Genomic DNA, 11,945 nt, shown 5'->3' with positions numbered 1-11,945 from the left:
CACACACACCCCTCGTCCTCAGTCTACAACAGGTACCACACACACACACACACCACCCTCGTCCTCAGTCTACAACAGGTACCACACACACACACACACACACACACACACACTGTTTTAGTCAAGCTAGATCTTGGTTTTAACTTTCAGATCTCTGCATTCCAGCCTTTCTGGAACAAATCCCATTGAAAGAACCATGTCTTTATTCCACACATGTATTCCCACATCCCTCTCTTCCCCGTCTCTTCCAGTTGTTCCATGAGATGATGTCAGAGTTGGGGACAGGATTTGACCGCTCGTCCTCAGCGTTCTGTGGGATCAAGGAGCTGGCCAGACGTTTCTCTCTCACCTTTGGTCTGGACCAGGTGAAAACACGAGATGCTATCGCCATGCTGCACAAGTCAGTCTCCTCTTCTGATCTCTCTTTCTCATAGCTTTTCAAAACATGATTAGCATATGATGAATGTGAGCTGTACGTGAGCTGTACTAGTTAATGTATGCATCTACATGTGCTGCTAGATACCTAATTTTTCTGAACAAAAATGGTCTCTCCCTACCTCTCCCACCTCTCTCTTGTCCCTCTCCAGGGATGGTATAGAGTTTGCGTTTAAGGAGCCCAGTCCCCAGGGAGAAGGAAACCCTCCTCTTCACCTGGCCTTCCTAGACATCCTCTCTGAGTTTTCCTCCAAACTAATGAGGCAGGACAAGAGGACTGTGTGAGTACACACCTCTGCCTCTCCTAATCAGACACATGTCCCTGTGTGTGTGTGTGTGTGTGTGTGTGTGTGTCATAGCTGATGGCTGTGTAAGTAATGACTAGTCTATGTCGTATGATATCATGAAGGAGGACAAGAGGACTGTGTCCCATCCCAGACACATAACCTTAAGGACCTTCCAGATGACTGAGTGTGACATCTCTCCTCTCTCCGCTGTAGTCACTTGTATCTGGAGAGGTTCATGACCTTCCAGATGGCCCTCCAGAGAGACGACTGCTGGCTACCGCTCATCTCCTACAGGAACTCCCTGCAGGCCGGCGGGGACGATGACACCATGTCTGTTGTTTCCGGCTACTCCTCCAGAGGGTCGTCGGTCAGATCCAAGAAGACCAAGGCTGCTACTCCCACTGCTACCGTCGCTGCAGCTAAGAGGAAACTCCCTGAAGGTAGCTACAGAACCAGGGTCTAGAAGTCAGACTGTGGTCACTACATGGCCATGTTAGAGAGGACTGTCTCTTACTGTAAACACTGTTACCCCTGGTTGGTAGATGGTGTCGTCTTCATGGCTGAAATCACGAGCCTGGTTGGTAGATGGTGTAGTCTCCATGGCTGAACTCACCTAGCCTGGTTGGTAGATGGTGTAGTCTCCATGGCTGAACTCACCTAGCCTGGTTGGTAGATGGTGTAGTCTCCATGGCTGAACTCACCTAGCCTGGTTGGTAGATGGTGTAGTCTCCATGGCTGAACTCACCTAGCCTGGTTGGGACGTGCTCACTGCATCTCTTAAAGTCATCCAACCCTTTCAGAGTTGTGTGTGTGTGTGTGTGTGTGTGTGTGTGTGTGTGTGTGTTCTCTAGCGGAGGAGAGCAGTAGCAGCAGTACAGATGTGTTGTGGCAGCACCAGAGCATGCAGACTCCAGTGATGATGCCCTCCCCCCACCTCACCTCTACCATGATGAGAGGACCAGGGGACATGAGGGGGGAGGCCAAACGGGGGAGAGACGACAGCTATATAGGCGTGTACGCCCTCCCTTCAGACTCCCAGCAGCAACCACACCCTCACACACTCCCCCAAACACCTCAACTCCACCAGACACCCATCGACTACAAGTAAGTCTCGCTCTTTTCATCTCTCAATTTTGAGATGTACCTACCTGAACCACCAGTATGGTTGTCTGACCGGTTGTCTGACCGGTTTTTAGTACCCAGGTGACGTGGATGCTGGCTCAGAGGCAGCAGGAGGAGGTTCGTCAGCAGCAGGAGAGGGCCATGAACTACGCCAAGCTCAGGACAAACCTGCAACAGGCCATGTAAGAACACACTCTCACACACACCCCCATCTCTCCCTAACCCCGAGCCCAGGACCAACCCTGGGGCGGCAGGGTAGCCTAGTGGTTAGAGCGTTGGACTAGCAACCGGAAGGTTGCGAGTTCAAACCCCCGAGCTGACAAGGTATAAATTTTTTCTGCCCCTGAACAGGCAGTTAACCCACTGTTCCTAGGCCGTCATTGAAAATAAGAATGTGTTCTTAACTGACTTGCCTGGTTAAAGGTCAAATGTAATTTTTAAAAAGGACACACACTCAAACACACCCCCATCTCTCCCTAACCCCGAGCCCAGGACCAACCTGCAACAGGCCATGTAAGAACACACACACACTCACACACCCCCATCTCTCCCTAACCCCGAGCCCAGGACCAACCTGCAACAGGCCATGTAAAAACACACACACACACACACCCCCATCTCTCCCTAACCCCGAGCCCAGGACCAACCTGCAACAGGCCATGTAAGAACACACACACACTCACACACCCCCATCTCTCCCGAACCCCGAGCCCAGGACCAACCTGCAACAGGCCATGTAAGAACACACACACACACACACCCCCATCTCTCCCTACCCCCCATCTCAACAGGCCATGTAAGAACACACACACACTCACACACCCCCATCTCTCCCGAACCCCGAGCCCAGGACCAACCTGCAACAGGCCATGTAAGAACACACACACACACACACACACACACACCCCCATCTCTCCCTAACCCCGAGCCCAGGACCAACCTGCAACAGGCCATGTAAGAACACACACACACTCACACACCCCCATCTCTCCCTAACCCCGAGCCCAGGACAAACCTGCAACAGGCCATGTAAGAACACACACACACACACACCCCCATCTCTCCCTAACCCCGAGCCCAGGACCAACCTGCAACAGGCCATGTAAGAGCTACTTCCTTTTTATATCTGTTTGTGGACTAACTAGTTGTGGATTTAGGGTTCTCTATATTGATGGTTGTTTGACTGTACTAATTATGGTGTGTGTGTGTGTGTAGTCGGCGTGGTACAGGGCTGATGGAGGAGGATGAGGAGCCTATCGTAGAAGATGTGATGATGTCATCAGAGGGTCGTATGGAAGACCTCAACGAGGGCATGGACTTTGACACCATGGACATCGACCTGGTGAGACCTTTGACCTTCTACATATATGGCTTTCGTTTAAAAATGTTTAAAAAAAATTACAACCTTTTCCAGAGAATTATGTGGGGATCCACAAAGATCTCTGTCAAGAAACACTGAATATAAACACATGTCAAGTGTTGGTCCCATGTTTCATGAGCTGAAATAAAACATCCCAGATATTTTCCATATACTCTGAAAGCTTATTTCTCTTAAAAGTTGTGCAGAAAGATTTCTCCTTTGCCAAGATAATCCATCCACCTGACAGATGTGGCATTTCAAGAAGCTGATTAAATGGCGTGATCATTACAGATGCACCTTGTGCTGGGGCCAGTAAAAGGCCATTAAAAAATGTGCAGTTTTGTCGCAACACAATGCCACAATGTCTCAGGTTTTGAGGGAGTGCGCTATTGGCATGCTGACTGCAGGAATGTCCACGAGAGCTGTTGCCAGACAATTGAATGTTCATTTATCTACCATAAGCCGCCTCCAATATCGTTTTTAAGCTGGGTGTACACTACAAACGACTTTCACAATCTTAACATTGCTAAACCTCTCACATTAAAGGACCATCTTTCCTGTAGTGTATTTGGTCTCGCCAACTTAGTGGTGCGCACATTAAACAATGTGGTACCGACTGGGGTCACACATTACAAGAGGATTGTCGATAGCATACTGTCATGCAAAAACAATGTGATGTGGTTAGATTTAACGTAGCTACAAGGAGCTGTGGCTTGCCACACAGTTGAAACACTATCTTGCCAACATTTTTGAATCGATTAACGTTGCTTGTGAACTTCAGACCTGAAACAATTTGACGCTTAGATGAAAGGCAATTACAAACGCAAACTAGTAGTACTCGGTGCTCCTTCTCAAGAGTCGACACATTCTGGGTGACGCGAAACACCGCTGTTGTCTGTGGCTTCTTCTCTGGCGCACTCTCATTGGCTATGGCTGATCATCGTTCTCAACTTGCTCAAAGACCAGATCGGTAGCCCTCAGATTGCGTCTCACATTTAACGAGCGTCGGTGATGGCCGTGTGACCTGTGTAGGCAACCTCATGGGGATTTTGTCTCTGATCACAAACTTGCTTGAAACAGCTAAATCAAGCCAAAATGGTGTAGTGTACACCTGGCTTTAGAGATTTTGGAAGTCGTAATTGACTTCAGTAGGCAAATGCTCACCTTCGATGGCCACTGGCACATTGAAGTGTGTTCGTCACGGATGAATTCCGGTTTCACCTGTACCGGGCAGATTGCAGACAGCGTATATGGCATCGTGTGGGTGAGCAGTTTCCTGATGTCGACGTTGTGAACAGAGTGCCCCATGGTGGCGGTGGGGTTATGGTGTGGGCAGGCATAAGCTATGGCCACAAACACAATTTGCGTTTTATCAATGGCAATTTGAAATGCACAGAGATACCATGACGAGATCCTGAGGCCCATTGTTGTGCCATTCATCCTCCACCACCTCATGTTTCAGTATGATAATGCACAGCCCCATGTCGCAAGGATCTGTACCCAGTTCCTGGAATATGACAAAGACCCAGTTCTTCCATGGCCTGCACACTCACCACACGTGTCACCCATTGAGCATGTTTGGGATCCACTGCATTGACATGTACGACAGTGTGATCCAGTTTCCGCCAATATCCATCAACCTCGCATTGCCATTGAATAGGAGTGGGACAACATTCTACAATCAACAGCCTGTTCAAGTCAATGTGAAGATGTCTCGCTGCATGAGGCTAATGGTGGTCACACCACATACTGACTGGTTTTCTGATCCCAAACTGTTTTAATGGGATCTGTGACCAACGGATGCGAATCTGTATTCCGTCATGCCAAATAATTTTTTTCAATTGACCAGATTTTCTTACATGAACTAACTAATATTTAAAATGGTTGCATGTTGAGTTTTATATTTTTGTTCAGTGTATCATCATTATCTGTCTCTCCTTTCTCCAGCCCCCCTCTAAGAACAGGAGAGAGAGATCAGAGCTGAAACCAGACTACTTTGACCCTGGTTCCATCATGGATGAGTCTGTAAGTAACTCTTCTCTTATACTCATAAACCATTACTTTATAGTAATACTCTTCCTTATACATGCACAGTGCTCTAAATTAAACGTTTTCATTGGTAATACTGGTGCCCCCAACTTACACTTAGTAGCACTAGAAAATAATATATTTTTAAAAAATTGATTGAGATACAACTTATACGACTTCTAAAGTACATACTGCGCCCTAGAAACTAATATGTGATGAGCACCTGGATGGCGCAGCGGTCAAACCACTGCCCTGCAGTGCTGAGGCACTACTACAGCATGTTCAATCCTAGACTGTGTCACAAGCAGCCGTGACCGGGAGCCACATAGGTCGGCGCACAATTGATGGTTTCCGGGTTAAGGGGTTTGGCTGCTGGGGTTTTCCTCGTCGTGCTCTACTGACTCCTTGTGGCAGGGCCGGGAAACCTGCAAGCTGACGCCGGTCGTCAGTCGAACAGGGTTTCCTCCGACGGCTGACCTCCGGGTGTAGCGAGCAATGTGATAAGTAGTAGGCAGTCAGGCGAATCATGTTTCGGAGGATGCATGACCTTCGCCTCTCCTGGGCCCATTGAGGAGTCAAGGGACCTAATTCACAGAGAACATATATATACTCTTGTGGTCATACCACCCTGAACATTCCTTGTTAGTACTGGGACGGGAGACAGCCTGGGAATGCCCAAAGCTAAAAAAATATATTTTGAATAACACTAAACCTATGTATTATTGTTAAGACATAAAAGCTATAATGTTGACACGAATATCTGTCATTGAAATTACAAAGTCATTTGTGGAATATTAGATTTCTACATTTTGTAAAAGCACCATTTTCTTATTGATACATTTTTTTTTTACCTTTATTTAATCAGGCAAGTCAGTTAAGAACAAATTCTTATTTTCAATGACGGCCTAGGAACAGTGGTTTAACTGCCTGTTCAGGGGCAGAACGACAGATTTGTACCTTGTCAGCTCGGGGATTCGAACTTGCAACCTTTCGATTACTAGTCCAACGCTCTAACCACTAGGCTACCCTGCCTCCCCAATTGTACGCTGTCTCTTTAAAAATGTCCTGTTAGTGATGACGACATACAAGAAGAGATCTGTCATTCATTGCTATGATCATAGATCTCCTGAGAAGCCATCCCTTTTCCTTTCTGTGACCCAAAATGTTTGGATATACTGTTAACTGGCGCAGTGGTTAAGGGCGCTGTCTCTGCCATCAGAGCCTCTGGGTTCGCGCACAGGCTCTGTCGTAACCGGCCGTGACCGGGAGGTCCGTGGGGCGACGCACAATTGGCCTAGCGTCGTCCGGGTTAGGGAGGGCATGGCCGGTAGGGATGCCCTTGGCCGGTAGGGATGCCCTTGGCCGGTAGGGATGCCCTTGGCCGGTAGGGATGCCCTTGGCCGGTAGGGATGCCCTTGGCCGGTAGGGATGCCCTTGGCCGGTAGGGATGCCCTTGGCCGGTTGGGATGCCCTTGGCCGGTTGGGATGCCCTTGGCCGGTTGGGATGCCCTTGGCCGGTAGGGATGCCCTTGGCCGGTAGGGATTACCCTTGGCAGGTAGGGATGCCCTTGGCCGGTTGGGATGCCCGTGGCCGGTTGGGATGCCCTTGGCCGGTTGGGATGCCCTTGGCCGGTAGGGATGCCCTTGGCCGGTAGGGATGCCCTTGGCCGGTAGGGATGCCCTTGGCCGGTAGGGATGCCCTTGGCCGGTAGGGATGCCCTTGGCCGGTAGGGATGCCCTTGGCGGTTAGGGATGCCCTTGGCAGGTTGGGATGCCCTTGGCAGGTTGGGATGCCCTTGGCCGGTTGGGATGCCCTTGGCCGGTAGGGATGCCCTTGGCCGTTAGGGATGCCCTTGGCCGGTTGGGATGCCCTTGGCCGGTTGGGATGCCCTTGGCCGGTTGGGATGCCCTTGGCCGGTTGGGATGCCCTTGGCCGCGGTAGGGATGCCCTTGGCCGCGGTAGGGATGCCCTTGGCCGCGGTAGGGATGCCCTTGGCCGCGGTAGGGATGCCCTTGGCCGGTTGGGATGCCCTTGGCCGGTTGGGATGCCCTTGGCCGGTAGGGATGCCCTATCAGATGGTTAGCTAACTAATGAGGTTACATGACTGAACAAAGAGTAAACAAATACATAACGAGCACAAATAGTTTTAGAATGGCCCACGAATCTGCACTCGCTTGTTTCTCTGGGGCATTCGGAAACAACAGAACAGTGTGGATGTATCAATTGAAAACATTCTGGTTGCACAGCTAAATATTTTGTAGCACTTTCCAGCCCTGGCCATACAACACGCTACTTTATAGCAGGGTTTAGAACCGACTCAGGGAACAGAGAACCCCACGGAAAATAAAATCATTTTTCAAGAATCAGAACCGGGAACGAATGTGAACTATATTGTTCTGGAACAGAACCGCTATTTTTAAAAGCATGAGAACCGGAGGGGTAACTCACTGTCACTCAAACTTCTTCCAGTGTCTGCATGCCAGGGACTACCTGCCCCCCTCCCCCCTTCCGAAGCGTAGGCTACCTGCCCCTCCCCCTTCCGAAGCGTAGGCTACCTGCCCCTCCCCCTTCCGAAGCGTAGGCTACCTGCCCCTTCCGAAGCGTAGGCTACCTGCCCCTTCCGGCGTGAGCCCCTTCCGCTACCTGCCCCTTCCGGCGTGGGCTACCTGCCCCTCCCCTTCCGGGCGTAGGCTACCTGCCCCTCCCCTTTCCGAAGCGTAGGCTACCTGCCCCTCCCCCTTCCGGAGCGTAGGCTACCTGCCCCTCCCCTTCCGGCGTGGGCTACCTGCCCCTCCCCTTCCGGCGTAGGCTACCTGCCCCTCCCCTTCCGGCGTGAGGCCCCTCCCCTTCCGTGGGCTACCTGCCCCCTCCCCCTTCCGAAGCGTAGGCTACCTGCCCCCTCCCCTTCCGAAGCGTAGGCTACCTGCCCCTCCCCCCTTCCAAAGCGTAGGCTACCTGCCCCTCCCCCTTCCGGGCGTAGGCTACCTGCCCCCTCCCCCTTCCGGCGTAGGCTACCTGCCCCCTCCCCCTTCCGAAGCGTAGGCTACCTGCCCCTTCCGAAGCGTAGGCTACCTGCCCCTCCCCCCTTTTCAGTGCTAGTTAACTATAGTGCCTTTATCACGGTTCACATTGGATTTATAAACGACAGTAAGGTAAGACATGTTTTTGCACACAAGCTTGTTAGCTAGCTAGCTCTGGTCCAACGTTAAGCCAACTCTCAGAATTTCAGACATTCAAAGCCGCTTCTCTGTGGGCCTTATTCAGATAATGCAGGTCATGACAAGATGCTCAGCACTTCAAGCCTCTTCCTCCACCCTCTCTCTCCTCACCCTCAAAATTTCAGTTGCATCTAGCACCCGACAGTTCTCTTTCCATCACGCACGTAAACAACTCACTGAGCTACAGCTTGCCCCCTCCATTGCAAGCTGCTCTATCCACACTGCATGATTGGTGGTAATTTGTTGCCCTAAATGTGGTTAAATCTGCCGTTCTCTTGAGTAAGGCATATCCCCCATTAACTGCTCCCCTGGCGCCTAATGATGTTGATTAAGGCAGCACCTCTCTGATTTGAGGTGTTGGGTTAAACGCGGAATACTGATCCGGTTGAATACATTCCTTTCGCCTTTTTCAGTTGGAAAGCCTGGGAAGTTCTCCACAGGAAGATGATGAAAGGGGGTGGAGTCTAGTGACGCAGCCAGCATGCATAAGATACAAACTAACGCGGCATAGGCTACTGGTAGGAAGACAAAAAGCTAAAACAAGGAAATGCCTCTCTTGGGTAAACAATTTCCCCCCAGAGCCAATCAAATGCTTAATTTCTACTCTGATCAAATCAAATACAAGCATAACACCTAGCGCTACATTCAAACACAGTCCTATACTGAAGTTCTCCAGACTTCCAATAGTCAAGGTGAGATCTGGAAGGGCAGTTCAGCCTCACTAGTAAAACCTAAGACATGTTGTTGCCAAGTGCTTTTACAGATGTGTAATGACACCTTGTCTCTCTGCAGGTCCTTGGAGTGTCCATGTTTTAAACTGGTCTTTGTCGACGAAGAGGAGAGGCGTACTGTATTTATGGAGACGTTAAGCTGCAGATCAGAAGTCTTCTCTGGTTTATCCTCCATGGTCTAACGCACAGTGTTGCTCGCTCAGAGGGGACTGAATGAAAACAAAATACTTTTTATAATCCTTGGGTAAGCTTTCACCTTTCAGTTAGTGGCCAACCAGTTCCAAACCTAGAAGAATCCTCCAGACGCTTAGTCTGAAGGAAGTTCTATAATTCTACAACATTTTATTTTTCTTCCAAATGGAGATGGAATGAGTTGTAAGATGTCCTCTAACCCTCTCTATGCTAGTATAGTGAGTAACCCGGTGCGGTGTAGTCATTTAGACACAGATTGTTAGTAGGAAAGGTAGCTAGCTGTGGTAGAAGTGGATGGACATGGTCTTTATGCTAGTTTCAGTTTTTTTCCTTTCTCCCATGTTGGACTGTCAGTAGAATCTGTTGGTTCTGTGGTTGTGATGACGACTGCTGGTGGTTGTTGGTGACCTGTTGAATAGATCAGATGTAAGAGTCATGGATGTAGCAACACACATCCAACCGTTTTCCAAGTGCAGAGTCCTTTATGCAAAAGGAGTAGAAATAACGCCACACTGTCGTACATCCTTCAGTATAGGTTCTGTCAACGTTTGGACCAGAGGGTCTGTCTGTCATATCCAAGTGTGTGTGTGTGTGTGTGTGTGTGTGTGTGTGTGTGTGTAGTGTTTCTATTCCGTGGTTGTTGAATAGTCTGAGGAACCCGGTAGTTGCTGTGAAGAGGCCCAGGGTGTGTCTCAAAAGTAGTGCACTATATAGGGGATAGGGCTCTGGTCTAAAGTAGTGCACTATATAGGGAATAGGGCTCTGGTCTAAAGTAGTGCACTATATAGGGAATAGGGCTCTGGTCTAAAGTAGTGCACTATATAGGGAATAGGGCTCTGGTCTAAAGTAGTGCACTATATAGGGAATAGGGCTCTGGTCTAAAGTAGTGCACTATATAGGGAATAGGGTGCCATTTGGGACAAAGACCCAGTATTTAACAAGGAACTAGGCTGCCGCACAAGTCCTGAAGCTTACCCAAAGATTTGGATCCTTCTCCCTATCTGAAGAGACTACTCTCCCGACGGACAGCGAGGTGATCTTCTCTCCGGTAGTGCCGCCACTGTGCTGACTCAGAGACAAGCAAGCAGCATGTTAATAGACAGAAAATCCAGCATATTTAGTGTTGAAATGGCTATCTCTAAATTTTAAATAAAGTTATATATGAATCGGTGCTGATTTTATAACTGTGCTTTTTTAAATTAAAATGTTCAACATAAGTTAAGGTTTCATAAATGTGTAAAACTGTTTAAAATGGAAAGCATGTGTAGTCATGCGGCGAGGAAGATTTTTACATTTGTATTTTTGTTTTTCTTTGTCTTAATGTTTTGGGGTTTCTACCTCTTGTTTTTCCTACGTGTAAATTAGTTTGGATAAGACTCATTATGAAAGAAAGAAATGTGACTTCTGAAATATCAGCTTTAAGGTTTTCACCATCAACATGAGTAATAATAATGTCCTGTTGCGCAACGCCACCATATAAAACTGTATAGAGAACTTAAAGCCAGTCATTATATTCCTATAGAAAGGTTGTTGTTTTCATCCCAAATGGCACCCTGGTGCCCTCACCAGGCCAAATATTCCCTATGGGACCTGGTCAAAAGTAGTGCACTGTATAGGGAATAGGGTGCCATTTGGGACAGTTCTCAACAACAGCAGCAGCACTCTGGCAGCTAGACAAAGCTTACATGTGACATGAACTATTATGTCATCCATAAGTTTTAATGAAATGTTTTGTCTACTGAGGTAAATCTATCTACTTGGTAATCATTCCATGCCTGGGCCTGGAAGGAAATCAACTGCCCTGTCTAATAAACTGCCCCTAGCCCCATAGAAACAGTATTGCTAGAATAGAATTGCTCTGGTGTAGATCCCCACTCTAGTAATTCTATGCCTCTACCCCTAGGCACCTGTGGATATCTGATAGGAATGGATAAGTAAGGTGTATCCAATTTGGCTTCATCCCAACTAGTTTTATCTGGGAGAAGGTGATACTACTACCCATCAAATCACTGCAGATTTACACTAGCACCTTGGGGTTAGGGCCGGGGTAGCCTCGGAATGCCTAGGGGTTAGGGCCGGGGTAGCCTCGGAATGCCTAGGGGTTAGGGCCGGAGTAGCCTCGGAATGCCTAGGGGTTAGGGCCGGGGTAGCCATGAAAGGTGATTATTGGGGTTGTTATTACGACAGAAAACAGATGGTCCAGATGTGATGTTGATGAAGTAGATACAGGCAGCCTGTGTGTTTTACCTAATTATTATTATTATATGTAAGTAAATATTTTGGAGTAAAAATGACTGTGGCTTTTGTTTTGTCACTTACTACCACTACATTGGTATAGTCCTTTATTTGAGCCTTCCTGTATATAAAACAAACATCAAGCTTTATTTTCATTTGTTGTGTTTTTCCTTTTTTGGCCATTTTATGTACGTGTTGAATTTTCTCATATATATAATATACAAACACACACACACACTTCCGCCCTGTTTGTTCCCTATCCTATTACCACTCCCTCTCAGATTTGTACTTGCCTGGAGACAGTCACTTTTTTGGAATAAAAGTAAACCAACTCGA

The 11,945-nt window shown here is 48.4% G+C and overlaps 1 protein-coding gene across 1 annotated transcript in view; it reads left to right on the top strand.

Moving 5' to 3' along the window:
- The window catches only part of LOC118383547 (cohesin subunit SA-2-like), a 64,398-nt gene extending 52,453 nt beyond the window's left edge, over positions 1-11,945 (top strand). The window contains exons 25-32 of the mRNA XM_052487803.1: positions 252-400; positions 588-716; positions 936-1,162; positions 1,574-1,826; positions 1,919-2,026; positions 3,060-3,186; positions 5,152-5,229; positions 9,244-11,945. Coding sequence (XP_052343763.1) covers positions 252-400; positions 588-716; positions 936-1,162; positions 1,574-1,826; positions 1,919-2,026; positions 3,060-3,186; positions 5,152-5,229; positions 9,244-9,267 — 1,095 coding nt within the window. The 3' untranslated portion in view covers positions 9,268-11,945. The remainder of the gene's footprint in view (positions 1-251; positions 401-587; positions 717-935; positions 1,163-1,573; positions 1,827-1,918; positions 2,027-3,059; positions 3,187-5,151; positions 5,230-9,243) is intronic.

Source organism: Oncorhynchus keta, chromosome 30 (assembly GCF_023373465.1).
Source record: "Oncorhynchus keta strain PuntledgeMale-10-30-2019 chromosome 30, Oket_V2, whole genome shotgun sequence".
Lineage (NCBI taxonomy): Eukaryota > Metazoa > Chordata > Actinopteri > Salmoniformes > Salmonidae > Oncorhynchus > Oncorhynchus keta.
Note: the sequence above shows the minus strand (reverse complement) of the source record. Positions and strands in the feature narration are given on the sequence as shown.